This window comes from Strix uralensis, chromosome 1, assembly GCF_047716275.1.
Source record: "Strix uralensis isolate ZFMK-TIS-50842 chromosome 1, bStrUra1, whole genome shotgun sequence".
Taxonomy (NCBI): Eukaryota; Metazoa; Chordata; class Aves; order Strigiformes; family Strigidae; genus Strix; species Strix uralensis.
In genome coordinates, this window is record NC_133972.1 from 104,151,104 (window position 1) to 104,170,816 (window position 19,713).

Consider the following 19,713-nt stretch of genomic DNA (forward strand, 5'->3'; position numbering starts at 1 on the left):
CATGAAATTCCAAAGTCAGCAAGTCACTACAAAAAAATAAAACCAAACCACAGTCAAACAAAAACCCAAAAGCCCTCCTGCAAACCCAATCTGTTACACACAACACTTGTACTTGTTATACCCTGACTTCTCACACCAAACAGCTCCCTATGTCTAACACTTGTGCAGTCATAAAAATAAATTATCAAATTTCTCATTTTCTGCATACCAATCCACTACGCATGCAAAATTCTGAACATAAAACAGAATGTGACTGCTGTAATATTATGCAAAGTGAGAGAAAATAGCACTGGCAATATTGTGACATTCTGAATCGATGTTTCAACAAAAACATTTTCAAAGTGTTTTACATTGTTAATAAGAGGATCTGTGAACTAATCTAGAAAATATCCCACAGGCTGCTCAAAAAAAACCCTTTAAATCAGCTATAATTTTTATAGGGTGTTGAAAACATTAAATGATATTAAACTTGGTATTTTACTTCACTATCAGATGTTTAGGAAAAAGACATACAAAACATGGTGGACAAATAACCCCAGCTTCTAGTAGTCATCTGTATAAGAACTTCCTGAATCAGACTATTTGTGCCACTGTGTATTAGAATCATATACTGTAAAAAATTTGCTACATCTATCTCAGCTCTGATAAATTCATTTTATGCATCTGGTAGTGAATGCCACAATTTTGTACATGTTTTAAAGAGTATTTCCATTTACTTTCAGCTGATCTGCTGTTGAGTGCTTCCTATCTCTTTGCTGTGGAAAGTAACAGACTTACCTTGCTATGCATTTCCAGAACACTCATGATTTTATCGATCTTCAAAACAGACCTCCACTTTTTTCTTTTTCCTTCTTTCTTTCCCAAGCTGAAGAGCTTTCACCTATTTAGTTTTGGAAGGCCAGGGTAGATAGCCCCTTTCTCTCCTTGGTCTACTACTACTTTGTGACATTCTCCAAGTAAATGAAGGTCCAGTCATAAGAGTCTAGAGTTCACATCAGGAATATAGTATCACATGATGGTTTAATTTTTAGACAGAAAAAGAAGCTGTTAACAGCTGAATTTATCCCTTGTGTTTAGAAAATGGGTCCTGTAATTGTTGGTCTTGTAGACTTATATATCACAATTCTTCAAGGGGTGAAAAATGAAGCAGGTTCTCTGTGTTGTCAGCATTCAAAAATCTAGTTGAAACCAGACTGTTGCAAAGTACTACTTAACTTCAAAAAATTTATTTCTTCCTCAAGAAAAACTTAGCAAGAAGCTGCATAGAGTTAACCCTGTTCACTAACTACACTTGCCTAATTGCCACACTTACAGGACTCACAGAAATAAACAGAGTCCACAGTGTGGGTCTCACTTTTGTATAGGGCCTGCACCTAAGCAAATGGATGCTTGTTAACTCCAGCACTTCAATAATTCCACTTATACCGATCCTCAGGTCTTTGATCATATAAAAATGACAAAAAGTGTTGAATTTTAAAGTTGAGTGCTGAGCATCCAACCAGTGTTTCTGCAGAATCACATATAAAGCTTCAGACAGCATAGGCACAGAACACAGCAGTTTTTCCAAAGTTAGATTTAATTGGCCACTGAACATACAACAAATAACCATGAGATCGACCAGTAAGCTATGTAAACCCACATCCTCAAGGCTATTCTTCAGCAGCTAGCATTACCATATCACATACAGTGGCAGAGATCACATTCTGATACTGTAAAAGCCCGCAAGAAAAAAAAATATCTGATTTTGACTACGTAGATGACAAAAGGTGAAATGGACATAGCAGACTATCTGTACTATCTTTTGCCTTCACCAGCATGCTGGAAAAAACAATTCATTTCTCAAAAGCAAAAACGTAATGCTCATGTGTCAAGCTGATAAGAGTTACTGCTTTAACAGTATGACATGCTCCAATAAGGAGAAAGCAATCCTAGCAAGGATTTGACAGAGAAAACATAAGGAAGGCAGATGTTTCCAAGTTCCATGCCTAACACTCTACACTTTAATTGATTTGAGCAACTACTGTAAATATAAAAATATGTCTTTAAATATTTGTGCAAGTGGAGAGGAAAAACAGTTACTGAAAAAATACAAACCAGACTATGACATTTTGGTATTTCTACAGGAAGTCTGAATTTCCGGGCTCACCACAAAAGAAACTTCAAAACTCCTGGCTAGCATCATGTATGTAGTTATAATGCTGAGTTCTAACACCAGAAAAATTAAATGCTCAAATCAGGAATGCTGACAAAACTTCAGTTCTGAGGTGCTTGTAGTTTTGAAAAACAAAGGGGCAAAGGTGTCCAGTTTCGATTAGGTTTCAGTCTAAACATCTGCCATAGGCATAAAAAAATTAACAAAGTTGCAATATTTTAAATATTACAATAATATTTTAACTTGCATTTTTTCCAAATTGTACCATCTAAACCATATTCTTCTCTATTTTGAAGACAGTTTCTGTAAGAGAAACTAACCAACTAAAGCAACACAAATTTTGTTTATATGTTAGTAAGTGATCAACAGGTCTGTGTATAGTTATCTAAGCAGTTTATGTCTGTAATTATGGGTGAGGGTGAAGTTACTTTAGAATTACACAAAAATCCTGCAGTGTAGATTTTCACAATTAGCTGCCTGAACTACCATTAGCTTATTTGTGTACAAAATGAATAGTGCTAAGTACATGCAGTAACTAGAAGCTGAGCTACTGATATACTCCTCTTAAATATATCTGAGCCCTAATGGATGGTAGGTAACAAATTAACAAATTTGTCTTGCAAAGTAGGAGTGGAAGAGTTACCTACTTCTTCTTTAAAGCGGTATCTATACCCTAAACAGTATTTTGATTACTTTACAACTATCAGATGTCTTCCAGAATAAAAGTATTAATGAAAATTAGGTGTTCAAGAATCTATGCAACAGGCAAAAGGCTACAATCCCACAATGAAGAGACAACTAATACTTTTTTTTAGGAAAAAACCCCAAACAAACCACAAAACAGATGAACTTTAAATGGGTAGCAGTAAATTAGAAACTATATTCATAAAAACAATATGGAAAGGTAAAGACAAAGTTGCAAGTGATGCAGCTAAGAAGCGTAAGACTATTTTTAAAGCATAAGAAAAAATATAAACAGTGACATTACTAGCTGAGAATAGTAAAGTTGCCAAGAGGAAAAAAAAAGCTGTCATATGCAATACTTTACGTTAGGAAACAATTAAGATGACATATCTTATGAAGAAAATTAAGTACTTTCCAATGCTTTAGCAGTGGTAGATATGTCTCCTTTACCACTGAGAAATTTTTAGAAATAAATTCTTATCATGGCAAGGTCAGATGATTTGTTCCTAATAATTCTAGAAGAGCTGGGAGTGAAGCCTCAGGTCTACACACTGACAATTTTACAACACTGCTGTAGTTCCAGTAAATCAAGAGTTAATACTTTGAAGATATTTAAAAAAAAAAGTAACAACATAGGCCAGAAAACTTAACACTCAACTAGAAAAACATATAGAAGAAAAAGTATGTACTGAAATTTATAAATTAACATATCAAAATAATCCACACTGACTGCCATCAATATAAGGTGATAATAGCTCACGCACACGAAGACCAAAATGACAATTTTACAATCGTAATATTTACAAAAATGAGCTAATATAATAGGTACCTACACGGCATGACTTACTAGCATGGTGCCTTCAGAACTGTATTAGAGCAATAAAGAACATATGAAATGAATTAAAACGCAAGATGTCACCGAATTTTATTTACTTATTTTAAATAGAGAACCTGCATGGACTGTTGCCATATTTAAAAGCACTCACATTTTCAGTGATTTGAAAGTGACACTAAACACACTTCCTGATAGCATGTTGTACATGAGAAGAACGTCCACTAAACAGAGTAGCAGACAGACTCACTCAAACAGAGTAGGTTGTATGAGAAAAATCAAATGCAAAGCATACTGAGGGAATAAGTAGGGGGCCATTCTCTAAACAGCGGATTAATCTAATCAGCACATACCTTTTGTGCAGAATAAGAAAGTGATCCAAAGGAAGACAAGCATGGAGTAACTAAGACAGCAGCACTGGCTATCCTGAATGAGTAATTCCAGTTCTGATTACACAGATAACAGAACAAACAGCGAGCTGAGTGGCTGTAACAAGACTGCACATTATTCTAGTTTTTGGCCCAATGCTATTGAATAAATATCTGTCAAGGAGAAAAAGGTTGAAGATCACAGACATTAAAATACTGGTAATTGCACAGGTGAGATTAAGAAACCCTTTTAGAAAGAAACTTTGGATTTTTAAAGATGCTGTAAAGTGATCAGCCACTACTGTCTTGGATCTTGCTCATCCTCCCGATGAGGACTGCAGTGAAGATACCACTACAGGTTAGCACTGCAGTAAGCAGCCACAGGTGCAACTGAAATGTCTGCAGAAGTTGTAACTGTTAAACTCATTTTCTACCATGACAGTGTCCTTTTAAAAATGGAAATGTATCACATGGATTCTTGTGGAATTTAGTGACAGGTCAGTTACAAATACTGAAACACCTTTCATCAAGAGATCAGCTCATATTACATTTCAATTAATTAAAACATAAACTAGGTTTAAAGTTTGTGAAATGAGGTCCTGAGAAGCAACAGGAAAGGGTGCTTGCATAATAGTAATCCAGACTGAGTAACTTCTGGTCACAATGTTCACATCAGTGAGATGATCATCCCCAACATGGTTGTTGTGGTTTAACCCCAGTCAGCAACTAAGCACCACACAGCTGCTCGCTCACTCCCCTCACAGCAGGATGGGGGAGAAAAATCAGAAGATTAAAAGTGAGAAAACTCACGGGTTGAAATAAAGACAGTTTAATAGGGAAAGCAAAAGCCCCGTGCACAAGCTAAGCAAAACAAGGGATTCATTCACCACTCCCCATGGGCAGGCAGGTGCTCAGCCATCTCCAAGACAGCAGGGCTCCATCACATGTAACGGTGACTTGGGAAGACAAATGCCATCACTCCAAACATCCCCCCTTCCTCCTTCTTTCCCCAGGTTTATATGCTGAGTGTGACATCATATGGTCTGGGATATCCCTTTGGTCAGTTGGGGTCAGCTGTCCTGGCTGTGTCCTCTCCCAACTTCCTGTGCACCCCCAGCCTACTCACTGGTGGGGTGAGAAGCAGAAAAAGCCTTGACACTGTGTAAGCACTGCTCAGCAGTAACTGAAAGATCCCTGTGTTATCAACACCGTTTTCAGCAGAAATCCAAAACATAGCCCCATACTAGCTACTATGAAGAAAATTACCTCTGTCCCAACCAAAACCAGCACAATGGCCCAGGAAAAACAAACCAGTGTGTTCATACTCAAATGGCTGGTATATGGCAGCAGAGAAGGTGAATGATACAAATGGTGGGTTAACACTTGAACGCATGTTCAAGAGTATACAATGCTTGTCATCCCAGATGAGAAAGAATACAATAAAGACCCATAGAGTGCTACAGCAGTTAAAAAGTGGCATTTCCTTTGTTACTGGTATGGCTGCCTGCTCCTGAAGCACAGAACAGTTATGCTTGAAGTTCCTGGCCTGAAAGAGAGCCAAAAGGCCAGGCTCACTTTGGATTTCACTTTTTGGGCAAGTAAATTTATCTGTCCTGCAAGAACCTAACGTCCTGAGGAAGCAAGCCTCTATGAATGACAGCATCTCCTTTGTCAAATATTCGATTTATATATAAGTAAACAGGAACTATCTAGAGACCTCCATCACTCGCATCTGCGGCTGCCCACAGAGAAGCTAAACAAATAAGGCTAAACCAAAAATTCTCCAGAGTCAACAAGCAGAAGCAGCATAAGAATCAGACATCCTGTCAAGTGCTTTGTTCAACGCTTAATAGAACCTGTTCATGAGACAAGATTACAATGAAGGCAAAGAGATTTCAGGAGTGGAAATCATATCTATTGTTGCACTCTACAAGGTCTCTCAATGCCCCTTGAAATCAGGGGCAAGACACAAGGTTTTGCCGTGACACTGGTTCTGACTCACAAATACATTATTATCTGGAACTGCCACGGCTTCTGCTGTAAAATATCCAGTAGGATTACTCTTCTTCCAGAAAAATATGATGGGGAGGAAGGGGAAAGAAGATATCTAAACAGATTCTGCAGTGACCTCTCGACATCAAAATGGTACACCGCCACCGATTCCATCTTCAAGAAAAGGAAACAAATCTAGGTAAAGCAGTAATACTGTCCTTTACTCAGATATGCAGAGTGCAACGCTAGCACCAAATAGCACCTGAGGGGCTAGAGTTGCAACCATTACAGCTCCAGAACAGACTGACAGCATCTGAGCTGGTACCTCCTGTACCAAAAGCCACATGAATGAACTGGAAGAGTCTGGAAAACTGCCACTAAAAATAAGCATCTGGAAGTAGTCAGAAGTAAATAGATTTTGGCTATGTTGATGTTATTTTACCTGATCTACAGCAATCCGCAGTATCCAGACATCAGCATTCTGTCTCATTCCTGTCTGCATTTTAACTTCCGAACTTTGATAACCAATCACATTTACTTTCCTTTCACATCAACACAGCATCTACAGCCTCTTCTTCATCTCAAAACAAGCTGTATTTGCTGTTCCCCATTCTGACAGTCTTCCCTTTAGACCTGCATCCCACTTCTGTTACCCCAAATGCCTAATTCTTCAGAGGTGGGAAGGAGAAACAAAAGGACAAGGAAAATAACATCTCTCCTATGCACACATAGAAGGGAAGGCTTTCAACATGCCCATCGTCGTAAACTTCTGTAGGCTGTCAAAATTTCTGTCATCTGATTGGAATAGAGTTCAGAATAAAGGTTTAGTAACATGGTCTTCTACCCAAAGTCTGAGGAAAACACTTTTATGTAGTGCCAGCTGACTGTCTTAAGTGAACTATAAAAGTCTTTGAGGTCACTGCAACTCTGAGACAGGTTGATTCACACGGATCCTTTTGTTTTTTCTTTTGTGAGAAATGTCCTTTTGTACAATGGATTGAGTATTGATCTACTGTTATATTATAGGCCAAACATCCTTAAGGAAACTCACAGAGCTGAGTTCTGCTTACAAACCAGAGAAGAATTACCTGTTTCTATCTACAAACTTGCCTTTGGCTGAAATTGGTAACTTAGAAGAGAAGTTACACAAGGAAATTAAGATTTCATAAATTCTTTCAAAATTAGGATTAGTAAAATTCATAAATTCTTCAAGAGTTATTAGCGATCATAGACCTGAGGGTCCTCTGTAAATACTGAGAACATCTACTGACTGAAAGATTTACTGAAAGAACAAAAAATGAAGAGAGGTTAATCAAAAATACAACAGAAGAGAATGAAGGTCTGTGTATTCAATGTTGACTTTATCATACACTAGACAAGTGTTGTGTCATCACATTAATGTTCAACTTCAATTAGTTCACAGTGTATTAGTGCTCTATTTCCAACAGAACCAGCTTTCCTGTGCTTTACTATTTAAAATAACCAGAGGTTAACAATGAATACACAAAACTATTCTCAACTTCCTTAAAAAAGTCACAGCTTAAAATACAACCTCAATAGCACAAAATTCAGATACATTAACTTTCATAAAATTCAACTATAGCTTTCTCCCCAGAAGACTAAATACCCACAGCAGCGAGTAGAACTGGCTTGTTGTATGAAGACATGTTAAAAAAAAAAAAAACAAAACCAGAGTCCTACAGTTCTTGCTGTGTTTGTGGCTCCTTGGCCTCCTCAGAGAGGAAGGCAACTGCTATATGAGAAGTTTTGTACACACTACTGCAGACTACAAGCTTCTTTGCAAGCAGGCAACTACATTGACTTGATTTCATGAAATTTTCTTGATCCTAAGAGTAAAGCCACAGATCTATTTTTATTCCACATTACAACATACTTACTCTGCCATTACACGTCTGACGTTATTGGCATATAACACTGGATTTTTTCTTTCTTCTTCTGAAGGAATATACACGGGTAGAAACTGCATACAGAGAACTGAATTATACCAAGAATATTTAACACTTTAAACAATCTCTATTATAGCACTATGGTGAAAAAAGTATACAGTTTGCTACCTACAAAATTATATTAACAAAAGGACTACAAAAAATTAAAAATTGAACTCTTAAATGCTTAAGAATGCGTCATACTTCTAGAAATTCATGTAACAGTGACTCTGCTCATTTCTTACCTCATGGAACCCGAGTTTTATCCTCCTTTCATAAGTGGGACCAGGAATTTTTCAAGCATTTAAAAGTACTAGCAGTTTCTTGCACAAAGTTTTCTCTTACATCCTGTATTGTTTAGCTCTTTCCAGGTAACCAAGAAAAGCACCTGCTACATGAACATTGTTCTATAGCTTAAATATTAAGAATTCAAATTCTCAGGACATCAGGTATTTATTGTTCCCCCTGCACATTTTGAAAACATATATACCTGCTTAATGTACACATCAGAAGTCTTTTTAACTTCTGTTGCTGGACGTTTTGAAAAATTTCTCCTTCAAATTGACACTACTTGTTAATACTCAACTGAAAGAGAAATTTTAAATAAAAGCAGATGGCCACAGAATCACAGAACAGTTGAGGTTGGAAAGGGAGAATTAAACCTGAACTGCTAGAGATCTACAACAGAAAAGGCAGCTTTCAAAATGGGATGGTCTATATTAAAAGACCTTCCAGCTTTTGGTGGTGTTTTTAAGTGTTTGTTAAAACATGATGTAAGCCCCAAGATCATGGCCAGTCTCATCTATAAAAACCCTCAAAATGTCTCATTTCTGCCAAGTAACTATCTTCTCAGATAGAAGGAACAAGAAGGGATCACTCTGATTCCCATCCCTGCTCAGTACCAGACAGACAATTCCCTTAGTAGTGCAATGCAATGAGATAATTTATGCACTAAGTGAACAAAATGTTCATAATTCTGTGGAAAGCTTCTGAAGCAGAAACCAAAGTTGTAATAAGCTTAGTTATATTCCATATAATTACTTATGGGTAGTATAAAATAGGAATTGTGATCCAGAAATTTCACACTGGTCTTTAAAAAAGAAAATAACAACTGGGAAATGAATACAAAGTTTATCATTTAAGCAAAAACTTCTCAATAACTGCAAAGTTAGCCGTATTTTCAGACTCACGTAATGGTATGATCAGCAGTACCCAAAATGCTGCCAGTAGATGTTTGTCTAACTGTTTCTTAGAGGTAACTCAGTGATGGACAAATCTTAAATTTATTTTGGGTTTTGCTACAGTTCTCCCTATATGCGCCACTGCAACTGAAAACATGACTCCTGTCTTCTAGATTTACAAGCAGGTGTGCCAGCCTGATGTGATGCAGTATACAAAAGGACAAAGACTGTGAAGCTAACAGACAGAAAAATCGTTCCTTGAAGTTCCAAGCCCAATTCTATTCTTTGACTTTGGGTTGCAAATTGCTATTAAGTCATTCAAATACAGGACAAGTTTGAATACGAGGCGATTTCAAAAGTGTTCTACGTGTCTGTGCCTAAATGGACACAACTAGCACAATCATTTCAGCACCACTAACACTAAGAACTCTCAGCTGCTGCAGATTGTGATAGATGTATGAACACTAAAGCTGACAGGCCAGCAAAACAAACTGACATGAGCCAAACCAAACTCAATGCGCAGGTGATCACATACCCTTTCTTCTTCACAAGATTGCTTGCACATCAGTTCCAAGTACAGGATGGATGGATGGGCCAATATTTATAGTAACCTATCATAAAACCTACATAGATGCTTGCTTCTCAATATACATGACACGTATGTTCTGGCATACCATACATTATATGCAGAGAAGCCCAGACTAACAAATTTCAGATCCTGACTGCTGGCTGTTAGACCTTACAAGCTATCAAAACCAGCTGAAGTTCTGTTGCTTTGCTGTACGCCTCCCTGAGTTATTGGATCTTCAGCAATAATTCTTGTATCAAGGCCGGTTGGTATTTGCCAGTATCCCTGTGCTGATGGAACAAAGCAGGAATAAAAGCCAATAAGCTTTGGAGACCGGGGGAAAAACATGACTTTGAACACAGAACTCCTCACTTTTTCCTCTACATTGCTAAATCTGCAGCACTGCCTTACAAAACCAGATTCAACAAGTAGTTCTCAAGTACTCTGCCTCATACTTGCAAGCAGCTTTGCAGACAGTTCTTCTCTTCTACCTGCCAGCCCCTGCTTTAGTACAGCGTATTTCAGAAAGTCACTAGCTTTTGTTTTTTCATTTTTTTTTTTTTAAAAAGAAGGCCAAAGATCATAACTTGTCCTTGGGCAAGTTCTGTATGTGCTACAGAAACTCAGCATCTGCTAGCAGCTGCTGTCTCAAAAATCAAGAAAGCTCAGCAGTGTTCGCTTCTGTGTGAAAGAACCCATTTTACTTGCCTAGGGCAGAAAACCATGTTCCTGAGATAGATTAAAAATCCTGCCAATCAGTTGGTTTGCCTTGTTCCTGCATGAGGCAGTTGCTCCCTGGCCCCTCTACCAAAAACATGCCACTGTTTTGGAAATGAGATATATGATTTTTTTTTTTTTTTAAATATATATACTATTAATAGCTGAAAACATGCCACGAAAGCGATAACAGTAACCACAAATTTCTACAAGATACGATTGTTCGGTGGCTGGTATTTTGTGCATTCATCATTTCTGAGAAAAATTTATAGCATAAACAAACACAGAGCATAGCAATGATAACTACTGTGATTGGTATATGTTACTATTGTATATATATACACAATATGTATATGTACATATGTATATATGTAATAGTTCTTCCTATTAATTTACCCTGCTATCAGTAAGAGATAAGTAGCTACTTCATTATTAAGAAATGTGAGCAAAAGAACTGCAGAACATCTGTCAAATATCCTATATAACACCTTTAAAACATGATCTAGTGGAAGGTGTCCCAGCCCATGGTTGGAACTAGATGATCTTTAAGGTCCCTTCAATCTCAAACCATTCTATGATTCTATGAAAACACCATACTTCTACACAAAAATGTAATTACTCTCTGTAAAACGCATAAGGACAACAATTTAAAAGGAAAGGTTTTAGTTGTTCTTGCATTTTCACTACAATAGTCTTCAGCCTTAGGATCACGTAGTGTTTTCCTCAAAACAAAGTTAAGACTATACATAAACTTAAATTTTCTTTGTGTTTCCCAATTTCACATTCTGAACAGTGCCTAATAAAAAAAATTAGCCAGACATTAAATAACCTATCTGGCCTATAAGAAACCACTTAGAATGATTTTTCTCTAGAAGATAGTCCTTAGTTTCTACATCAGCATTCACACACTTGGATATCTAACACACACAGTTGGTATACTAGTTGGAATAGCAATCAGGCAATTAAAAGTGAGAAATTTGTTCACAAAAGACTCTTTAAACAGTCAGAAATCTATCTACTTAAATGAATAAGAAATTAAAGTCTTAAGCCAAGTGGAAGTCTATATTTTGTTATTCCATTTTTAGGCTACATTTTCAGATATAGAAGCAATTTGTCTAAAATGTAAGTGGTATTTTAACCTGTTTTTGCAGACTGTTAACATATAGTTTGAATACAAACTTTTACTGCAGAATTAAGCACAATATTATGTATTCTGATACTGCTCAGAATACACTGTTGTGGTTTTTTTTTTTACTGACCTCAATTTCCACAGAATTGTGAAACTGACACAAAGTAAGCCACAGAATTTCTAACCTAAAGGGGGGAAAAAAAAGGAAAAGCATGGAGGAAAAAAAATGTACATGTAGTAAAGCAGTAGTACATTAGATTTCAAAGTCTTCAAGTAACATTCCGACTTGTATGTATGACCATATTCAGATACAAAAACAACAGAAGAGGTCTCAGAGTACTTCTATACATTATATTCTGTAAGGTGGAACAAAGGCAATTTACACTGGAGTTGCATCTTAAAAGATACCCAAAAGCAGGAAGACAAGCAGTAATATGATATACAGGTACTAATACATACAGTAAGATCTGATCTATGCATAGTGTGTAAAGAAAGAGTAAGTCTGTTTCAGGAAAATGCTGTATGTGGCATAGAGTTGTCAAGATTAATTATAGCTACTAAGATTTTATCATTACCTTGGTTTGGAATGAAAGCTCATTATACTTCAGAAGTCTGTTAATGAAATGCAGTACATGTGTTTTAGTAGCCTAAGACACAAGATACTGGAATAAACTTGACCTTAGAAAGCAGTAAGATTCAAATCCAGGAAAGGATTTAGTAAATTTAAATTAGGGATCAGAGTCAGTAGCCACATTTTGTACAGTATCTAGGTAGTTTCAGCAGTCAATCACTGTGAGGGGAGGGTTGGTCAAAATCCTCTTAGACAGATAAAGTGCAGGTCCTAGAAGCAACACCCTACTCATTTCGCAACACACTCATTCAGGGCTGCAACAAGGGTTTTTTTCCCCTTCTTTCCTACTGAACTTCCAACACATTGAAGCAAAGAAAAGGAGCAAGAACAACAGTGAAACTTGTGATTTGAAGTTTACATCACTGACAGGAAACATGAAAGTCTGGTTTCTAGGTCCTTGTCCAAGATCATTAAAAAACCCCAGTAAACTACAAGTAAACTTTTCTCTCTGCCAACTCCCTGTAATCCTCAAAGATTAAACCTTAAATTATGAATATCAATTTAAAACATGGGTAGAACCTGTATCTAACTCAAGTCCGATGTACAGAAAATTTGAATTGTATGCTATAGTCAATTTTTGTTTTCAAGGTAAGGTCAGTTGATCTGCTTTCAGTACTGTCAAACTAGTAAAAACATTACTTTCCCTAAGTGGAAGAAAGTGTATAGCCTCCATTTGAGAAACTTTCAATCCATTTTAGAGGCTACAGCAACTCTGAGCAAACAGAATACTCCTGGATACATCAACATTTCCAGATTACGTTTTGGCTAGGACAGAAGAGACACGTTTGCTGATGAAGTGAAGACTGTATCAGTCTTAACAGTATTTTCTTCTAAGATATCAGACATACGTTTTAGGTCACTCAGGAGAATTAATCCTAAGTAAAGCTGTAATTTAAACTGACCCAGTGAATTTGCATAACATCACATGCTGCCTCAGATTCTGATTCATTTTTAATTTAACTTTATTAGCAGAGGTCAGCACTTCTGAATAAGGGTTCTGTACACATTAAAGTGATCTGAGGCAACACACCTACAAGTTCCTTCTCTTCCTTCTCCTATGTGTTCTTGACTTCTCCTCAGGTAGGACACTAAGCTAGAAGTAAGCTACTCAACCTTTCTCCCCTCTGTCCAAGTTAATTTGCTAGATGAACTGCAGTGCAAATGCAAGGGAAGAGGAAGGAGCTCACAAGGAGAGAAGATAAATCCCTACATGGTAAATGCTGCAGTACCTACTTTGGACATTATCATGGATTAATCTACTTCCAATGTGATGATTTAACTGAAAGCTGAACCTTTAGAAGTGATCAATATTTCCTCAAGTCTCCAAATTAGACATGTCCTTAATTAGACCTGGTTCTCAGTCCATTTGAAGGTGCAAAATTAAATCAACAAAATTCTAAATTACTTGAATCTTGACTAATCCCAATGGTGTCTGCATTACTACTAAAATACAGGATCTCAGGTGGGACATTTAAAAGAATAGTTCACAAGGAAGAGGTTAATGGCAAGCCATTAACCATAGAATCCAACTCCCCTTTACATAGGGTTCAAAATTTCTTGGTTTGATCTTCATTTAAACATTTTAGAACTTCTACTCCAACATGAAAATAATGCTAAAAAAATATTTCTTTTAAAACAAGCAAGAATTGCTTCATTTAGTATTTTACATTACATGAATTTGCTAAAGGAACCTCTAGAATATTTTTTTTTAAAAATAAATATCAAAGTTACATTCATAATGGAATATGGAAACAGTATCTCCAAATTCCCTGAGTGGGCTGTTTCTGTGGGACTAAATGAATTTCAAACAGCAGCCATGCCGATTTCATACAGAAACACACCAAATCGATTTGCATACATAGAGTAGAAGCAAGTTGTTTTACTTCACACACTTAGCTAAAAAAAAATATTAAAAAAATTAGAAATAAAAACCTAAAACCAAAAGCCACCAAAATGATATCAGCAGAATTATACTGTTTATATCTGCATTCCTCTAGCTGAATATTATCATAATTAAGGGAACAATAGATAAAAGACACAAATTATTCCCAAAGAGTAATCCAATAACCAGCAATTACTACTTGCGTATATACACCTGTAAGACACAAATAAAAACTAACAAAGGAAAGCAATAATAATATAAGCAATAAAACATAGAACACTTACGCTCCTGGCCCTTGCCATGTCCATGTGATTGTATCCTAAGAAAAGAAGCATGACAGTTGCAATTAATTGCTGTACTTCAAACTTTTGTTACATTATACATAGTATAACTGATGACGTATGACTAAAAGGTTTTCATGGAAACTTCCGTGCCCTTTGCAAAAGTTCTTAGTCTCAACAGGAATCAGCCTACCTTTTATGTAGCTAGGAAATACCCAGTAACCCAACTCTTCAACACAGATTATCTATATTCATAAAACATTTAAAGATCCAGGGATTCTTCAAAAGCCTTGGAAAAGAAAGTTATTTACTGTAAACTGAAGTTCCTCAATATGCATGGTCCATGCGTATTTTCCTAACCCATCCTGCTTGACAGGGTGTCCCTCAAGTGTCCCTACACTTTATTTGGACCTCCCAGCAACAGATATGAACACTCTGTAACACTTCTGAAGCGTTTGGGACCTGTGGAGGTGACTGAAGTCTGCTCAACTGACATGAAGTAATGGGACAAGTAAGACCTTATGTCTTACCTCAAAACAGTATTTTTCCAGTTGCCTTTACTCACAGACCTGCCTGATCCAACAACCAAAAGGTACATTATAAGACATCTGAACTCACCAATTTACTCGAGCAAGACCAGCATCACTTTAAGATGGCTGAGATGAACAGTGTGTAAAATACTAAGAGAGGACAAATAGCAGTGAAAGAAGTGAACAAAATGCAAATAGGAAAAAGGGAACAGAGACCTGGAAAGGAGTATATAACAGTTGAGAAGGAGGAACATGACAGTAAAGGTCATCAAGTTTAAGTGTAAGACTAAGAAACAGTGTAGGAAAAAACTGCAATACTTGGAGACAATATTTAAGTGTAGAAGCAATAATCAAAAAAACCTGAAAATGAGTTCCAAGCTACTGTTCAGATGAACTGGGAAAAAAATGTACAAGTCATTAATGGAAAGACAAGAGGACTCACTAAATTCAGGTTTCTAAAAGACCAGATCAGAAAGATATTTCTATCAACCTACTGGAAGTGTTCCAGTTCAGTTCTATACTATCATCCAAAACCATTGTAGATGGTTTAGGTGATCACATATGCCATGATCTTGAAAAATCAAGTCAAACTCATGCTTTCATTACCATTTAGAGCAAAAGGCTGTCACAAGTAAAAATGAAAGCAAGCAACACATCCATAAAAGGTGAAAAATGTGATGAATGCAATAGATAAACAGCTTCGAGTAAGGTCAGTATATCATGAAGGACTATTAAGAATTTAGATCTTGACTTTCAATAATTATTTTTAAATCAAACAAAATATGATAAAGAACGATTCTATCTCTAGCAATCAACATATGTGCATGAAAATAGACTTCTCCATGTAGTGATCTTGTAGAGCTAACATCTATAGTTTTATTGTTAAACTGTTTTGGCAACTTTGATGTCTCTGATAATACTGCAAGTAAACATGTTATGTTTGGGCTTTTTTTCCACAAGGAACTTTCATTGAAAGACCCTGACCATTGCCATGTAGGTAGCTGATAATTTCTCTAATCAGAGACTAGATCTGCCATATAGAACAACATCACGGCACTACACATCCAATGCAGCTCTGTAAATTGCAACAGTGCAGAGGGAGACAAAAAAAAAAGTGAGCTCTATAAAGGTACCTTGCCTGGGCAATGGATCACTGAACAGCAAATAGGTATTTTCAGAATCCAGCCATTGTGCTGGCTAGTTGGCACGACAAACTCAAATAAGCCAGATATCCATCAACAATCCTGTGAGGAATTCCCAATGTGAATGTCACAGCAGACATGCATACTTTTTTTCATCTAGATCATCATGATGCAGCAGGGATGACAATAAATGCCAGGTAGTAGAAAAGCAGGATTCTGGTCTGCAAGAGGCAGACCTATTTTGTATGAGACTCCTGCCAGGACATACAATATTTTAATGATAAAAACAGCAAGCAGAAAACAGGAAGTAGTATCTTCCATACCTAGTTTAGATACCTTTTATAGTTATCACAGCTAGCAGCTTATGCGTATGGACAGCATTTACTTTGATGGCATTCTGAGTACACTTTGAAACTTTTGTGTCTAGATAATGAATCCTTTGAACTGTGTGGAAGTACATCTTCCATATAACTTGTATTTGACACAAGAGGATACTGAGAATCATGCCAAACCTCAAACAGGAGATTGGCTGTGTTTACATGCTCAGTCAACCCTGATACACCAAAGCTGGACAAGCGATGCTGCCAAACCTCTTGTTAAATAGCACAGTCACCTGTGGAAGACACTTGAAACATAAAAATCTATTTACAGTGATGATATTTAATCTATTTACAGTGATGATATTTAATCTATTTACAGTGATGATATTTAATCTATTTACAGTGATATTTAAAGAGGTATATTGCCTTTCATAATTACCAGTACTCTGATAGAAAACTCAAATGAAGAAAAAGCAGTATACACAAAGACATTTAGTGTAAGAACGAATTGCAAAAAGGATTGCTGTAGAACCTATGGATGGAGACATTAGAGCATTTATTTTAATTAGAATATACATAACAGCTGTCAAGCATCCAATAGGCAAAATACTATCAAACTAGATAAACAGAAGCAAATTTTGAATTTCAGGTCTAGACAACATTCTAAGCCTTACAACTTCATTCTGCTCATGCATCAAGAGGAGTAACATACTAACATACTGCTAAAGAAACACTGATACAGGACCAGAGACATCATCTACTGCAATCACAAGCCCAAAGAAGAAAGGTATTCAGGGGGCAACCCTGACTAGAAAGAGTTCTCAATGGCAACCACAACTAGATTTAATTGCTAGAAAAGAACTGAATTTACATCATCTCTTTTGCTACATATTTCAGTCCACTGCAGAACCTAGTTCTTGAATAGAGTACGAGGAAAGAAACATGTAAGAGTACACACACCTACTACATTCACCCCAGGCTCTGATCTCGAAAAGCCTCCCAAAACAGTCAGCTGCACTCAAGTCCAAGACTGTTCTCATGTGTACTGTGGATCTAGGAGCTCTGAAGGTAGATCACAGCAGGGAGTTCAAGCTAAAAGCAGTGTGGTGACTGCACAGAACGCATATCTGGAGTTCACTGGCTAAGCCGAGATCTTAAGAAATTCCTTCCTGAACCTAAAATTATAATATGCAGCTGTCAAACAAGACAACAAACAGGAAGCCCGAGACAATTAAAGTCTGCTAGAAATGCTGCCTTAGTGTATAAAAACCAATGTTCTCTCCCTACTCTCTTGTTCTTACTTGCTACCTAACTCTTAACTGCATCCTAGCCAAAATAAATCTGACCTTCATGTATTACATCATACTCCTCCTTCCTCTTCTCATTCTAACTTTGCTGAAACTCTTTTGCAGCGATTTTGATCTAAAAATCAAATAGGAATAGCAATTATCACCTCCCCATTAGTGCGTAGTGGAAGTAGACTGCAGGAGGTTCAGTGACCTGGCAAGGCACTGAAAACTGTTTTACAGCAACTAAAAGTAGTAGGAAAAAGGACAGTTTCATACACAGATTCAGGCCAACTCCAATACATATCTATATAAATATTAAGAGTCTCTTTTATGACATTTTGCAGTAATATAAAAAGTTATGAAATTTTTCATTAGAATTTATATTGATTTAAAGTAAAAATCTCACAATTTTTGTTAATAGAGCATAAGGAACATTTAATATTGGTTCACAGATATTCCCTATTATGTACTACAGGCAATAAGGACATTTCAGTATGCAACTGGATTTTTGAAGATATCTGCAAATTAATATTTGATAGCTTTATATTGTTATAAGTTTAATATTAACCAAAAGTAACAAGGTATATTTAGTATGACATAAGGCACGTGCATATTTGCAATTTAAACTGGCAGTGCAAGAAAGGTTTAAAAATATTTTTTAGAAAAGCATCTTTCTTCCTGAAAACAAAACAATTATGTAATGAGAAGTCACAGGCAACCTGCTACAATGCACTTAATACTATGCAAGCATAACAGGCTGTTATACTTGTCACAGCATCCACAAAGATAATTTCTGTGTTTCTTACTGCAAACTAGTTGATTGCCATCACATCTTGTCTCGCTCAAGAGAAAATGGTGGTCTATGTAAATTAACATTGCTTAGGTTCTTTTCTTTTTAAATCAAGCATAGTTTTATATCAACCTGTAAATTGACAGAAAGAACAATGGATGGAAACATTTTAAAACATAAGTGCTCGGGTACCAAGAGGAAATGAAATTCTTAGATCAAGGAGTTGTTAATAGGCTACTCGAAGAGAGATGACATGAGATCTTCTGATGTAACATGCATCAGCAAGGAGGCAAGTTAGTCCTTATTTTACTTTACCGTCCCCTAAATAATTTCTATTTTAGAAGGGGACAGACTGGGCCTGAAAATAGCCCCCGAGTACTCAGAAAGAAACTTTTGAGTATAAAAGCTAGCAAAGTTCACTAGGAAGTATCTTCTAATTAACTGAGGAATGTAGACAGCTGAAGTAGGACACAAAAGTATCTACATCAGGTAAAATGAATAATATATAAAAAAATCCCTCTTCTGCGCTTTCCTGAAGGCTTGATCTTGAAGTACATCAAGTGAGCTTTGTCTTCATTTGTTTCCCTGTTTAACATCTTCATCAGTGACATGGGCAGTGGGATTGAGTGCACCCTCAGCAAGTTTGCCAATGACACCAAGCTGTGTGGTGAGGTTGATGCGCTGCAGGGAAGGGAGGTGCCATCCACAGGGACCTGGACAGGCTTGAGAGGTGGGCCCGTGCAAACCTCATGAAGTTCTACAAGGCCAAGTGCAAGGGCCTGCACATGGGTTGAGGCAATCCCAAGCACAAATACAGGCTGGGCAATGAGTAGATCAAGAGCAGCCCTGCGGAGAAGGACTTGGGGGTACTAGTGGTTGGAAAACTGAGTATGAGCCAGCAATGTGCGCTCAAAGCCAAGAAAGCCAACTGTATCTTGGGCTGCATCAAGAGAAGTGTGGCCAGCAGGTCGAGGGAGGTGATTCTCCCCCTCTACTCTGCTTTCGTGAGACCCCATCTGCAGTACTGTGCTCAGTTCTGGGGCCCTGAACATAAGAAGGACGTGGACCTACTTCAGTGGGTCCAGAGGAGGCCACAAAGATGATCGGGGGCTGGAGCACCTCCCCTGTGAAGACAGGCTGAGAGAGTTGGGGTTGTTCAGCCTGGAGAAGAGAAGGCTCTGGGGAGACCTTATAGCAGCCTTCCAGTACTTAAAGGGGACCTGCAGGAAAGATGGGGAGGGACTCTTTATCAGGGAGTGTAGTGATAGGACGGGGGTAA

At 37.2% G+C, this 19,713-nt stretch overlaps 1 protein-coding gene across 4 annotated transcripts in view; it reads right to left on the reverse strand.

The window, feature by feature from the left end:
• Nucleotides 1-19,713, reverse strand: part of LPCAT1 (lysophosphatidylcholine acyltransferase 1) — a 74,178-nt gene that overhangs the window by 30,510 nt on the left and 23,955 nt on the right. For 3 of the 4 annotated variants that reach the window (XM_074875952.1, XM_074875928.1, XM_074875932.1), the window contains 3 exons: nt 14,367-14,401; nt 11,700-11,754; nt 7,927-8,009 (listed from right to left, as the gene is read on the reverse strand). In XM_074875952.1, the coding sequence (XP_074732053.1) occupies nt 7,927-8,009; nt 11,700-11,754; nt 14,367-14,401 (173 nt within the window). The remainder of the gene's footprint in view (nt 1-7,926; nt 8,010-11,699; nt 11,755-14,366; nt 14,402-19,713) is intronic. The other variant, XM_074875942.1, reaches the window with a different exon arrangement.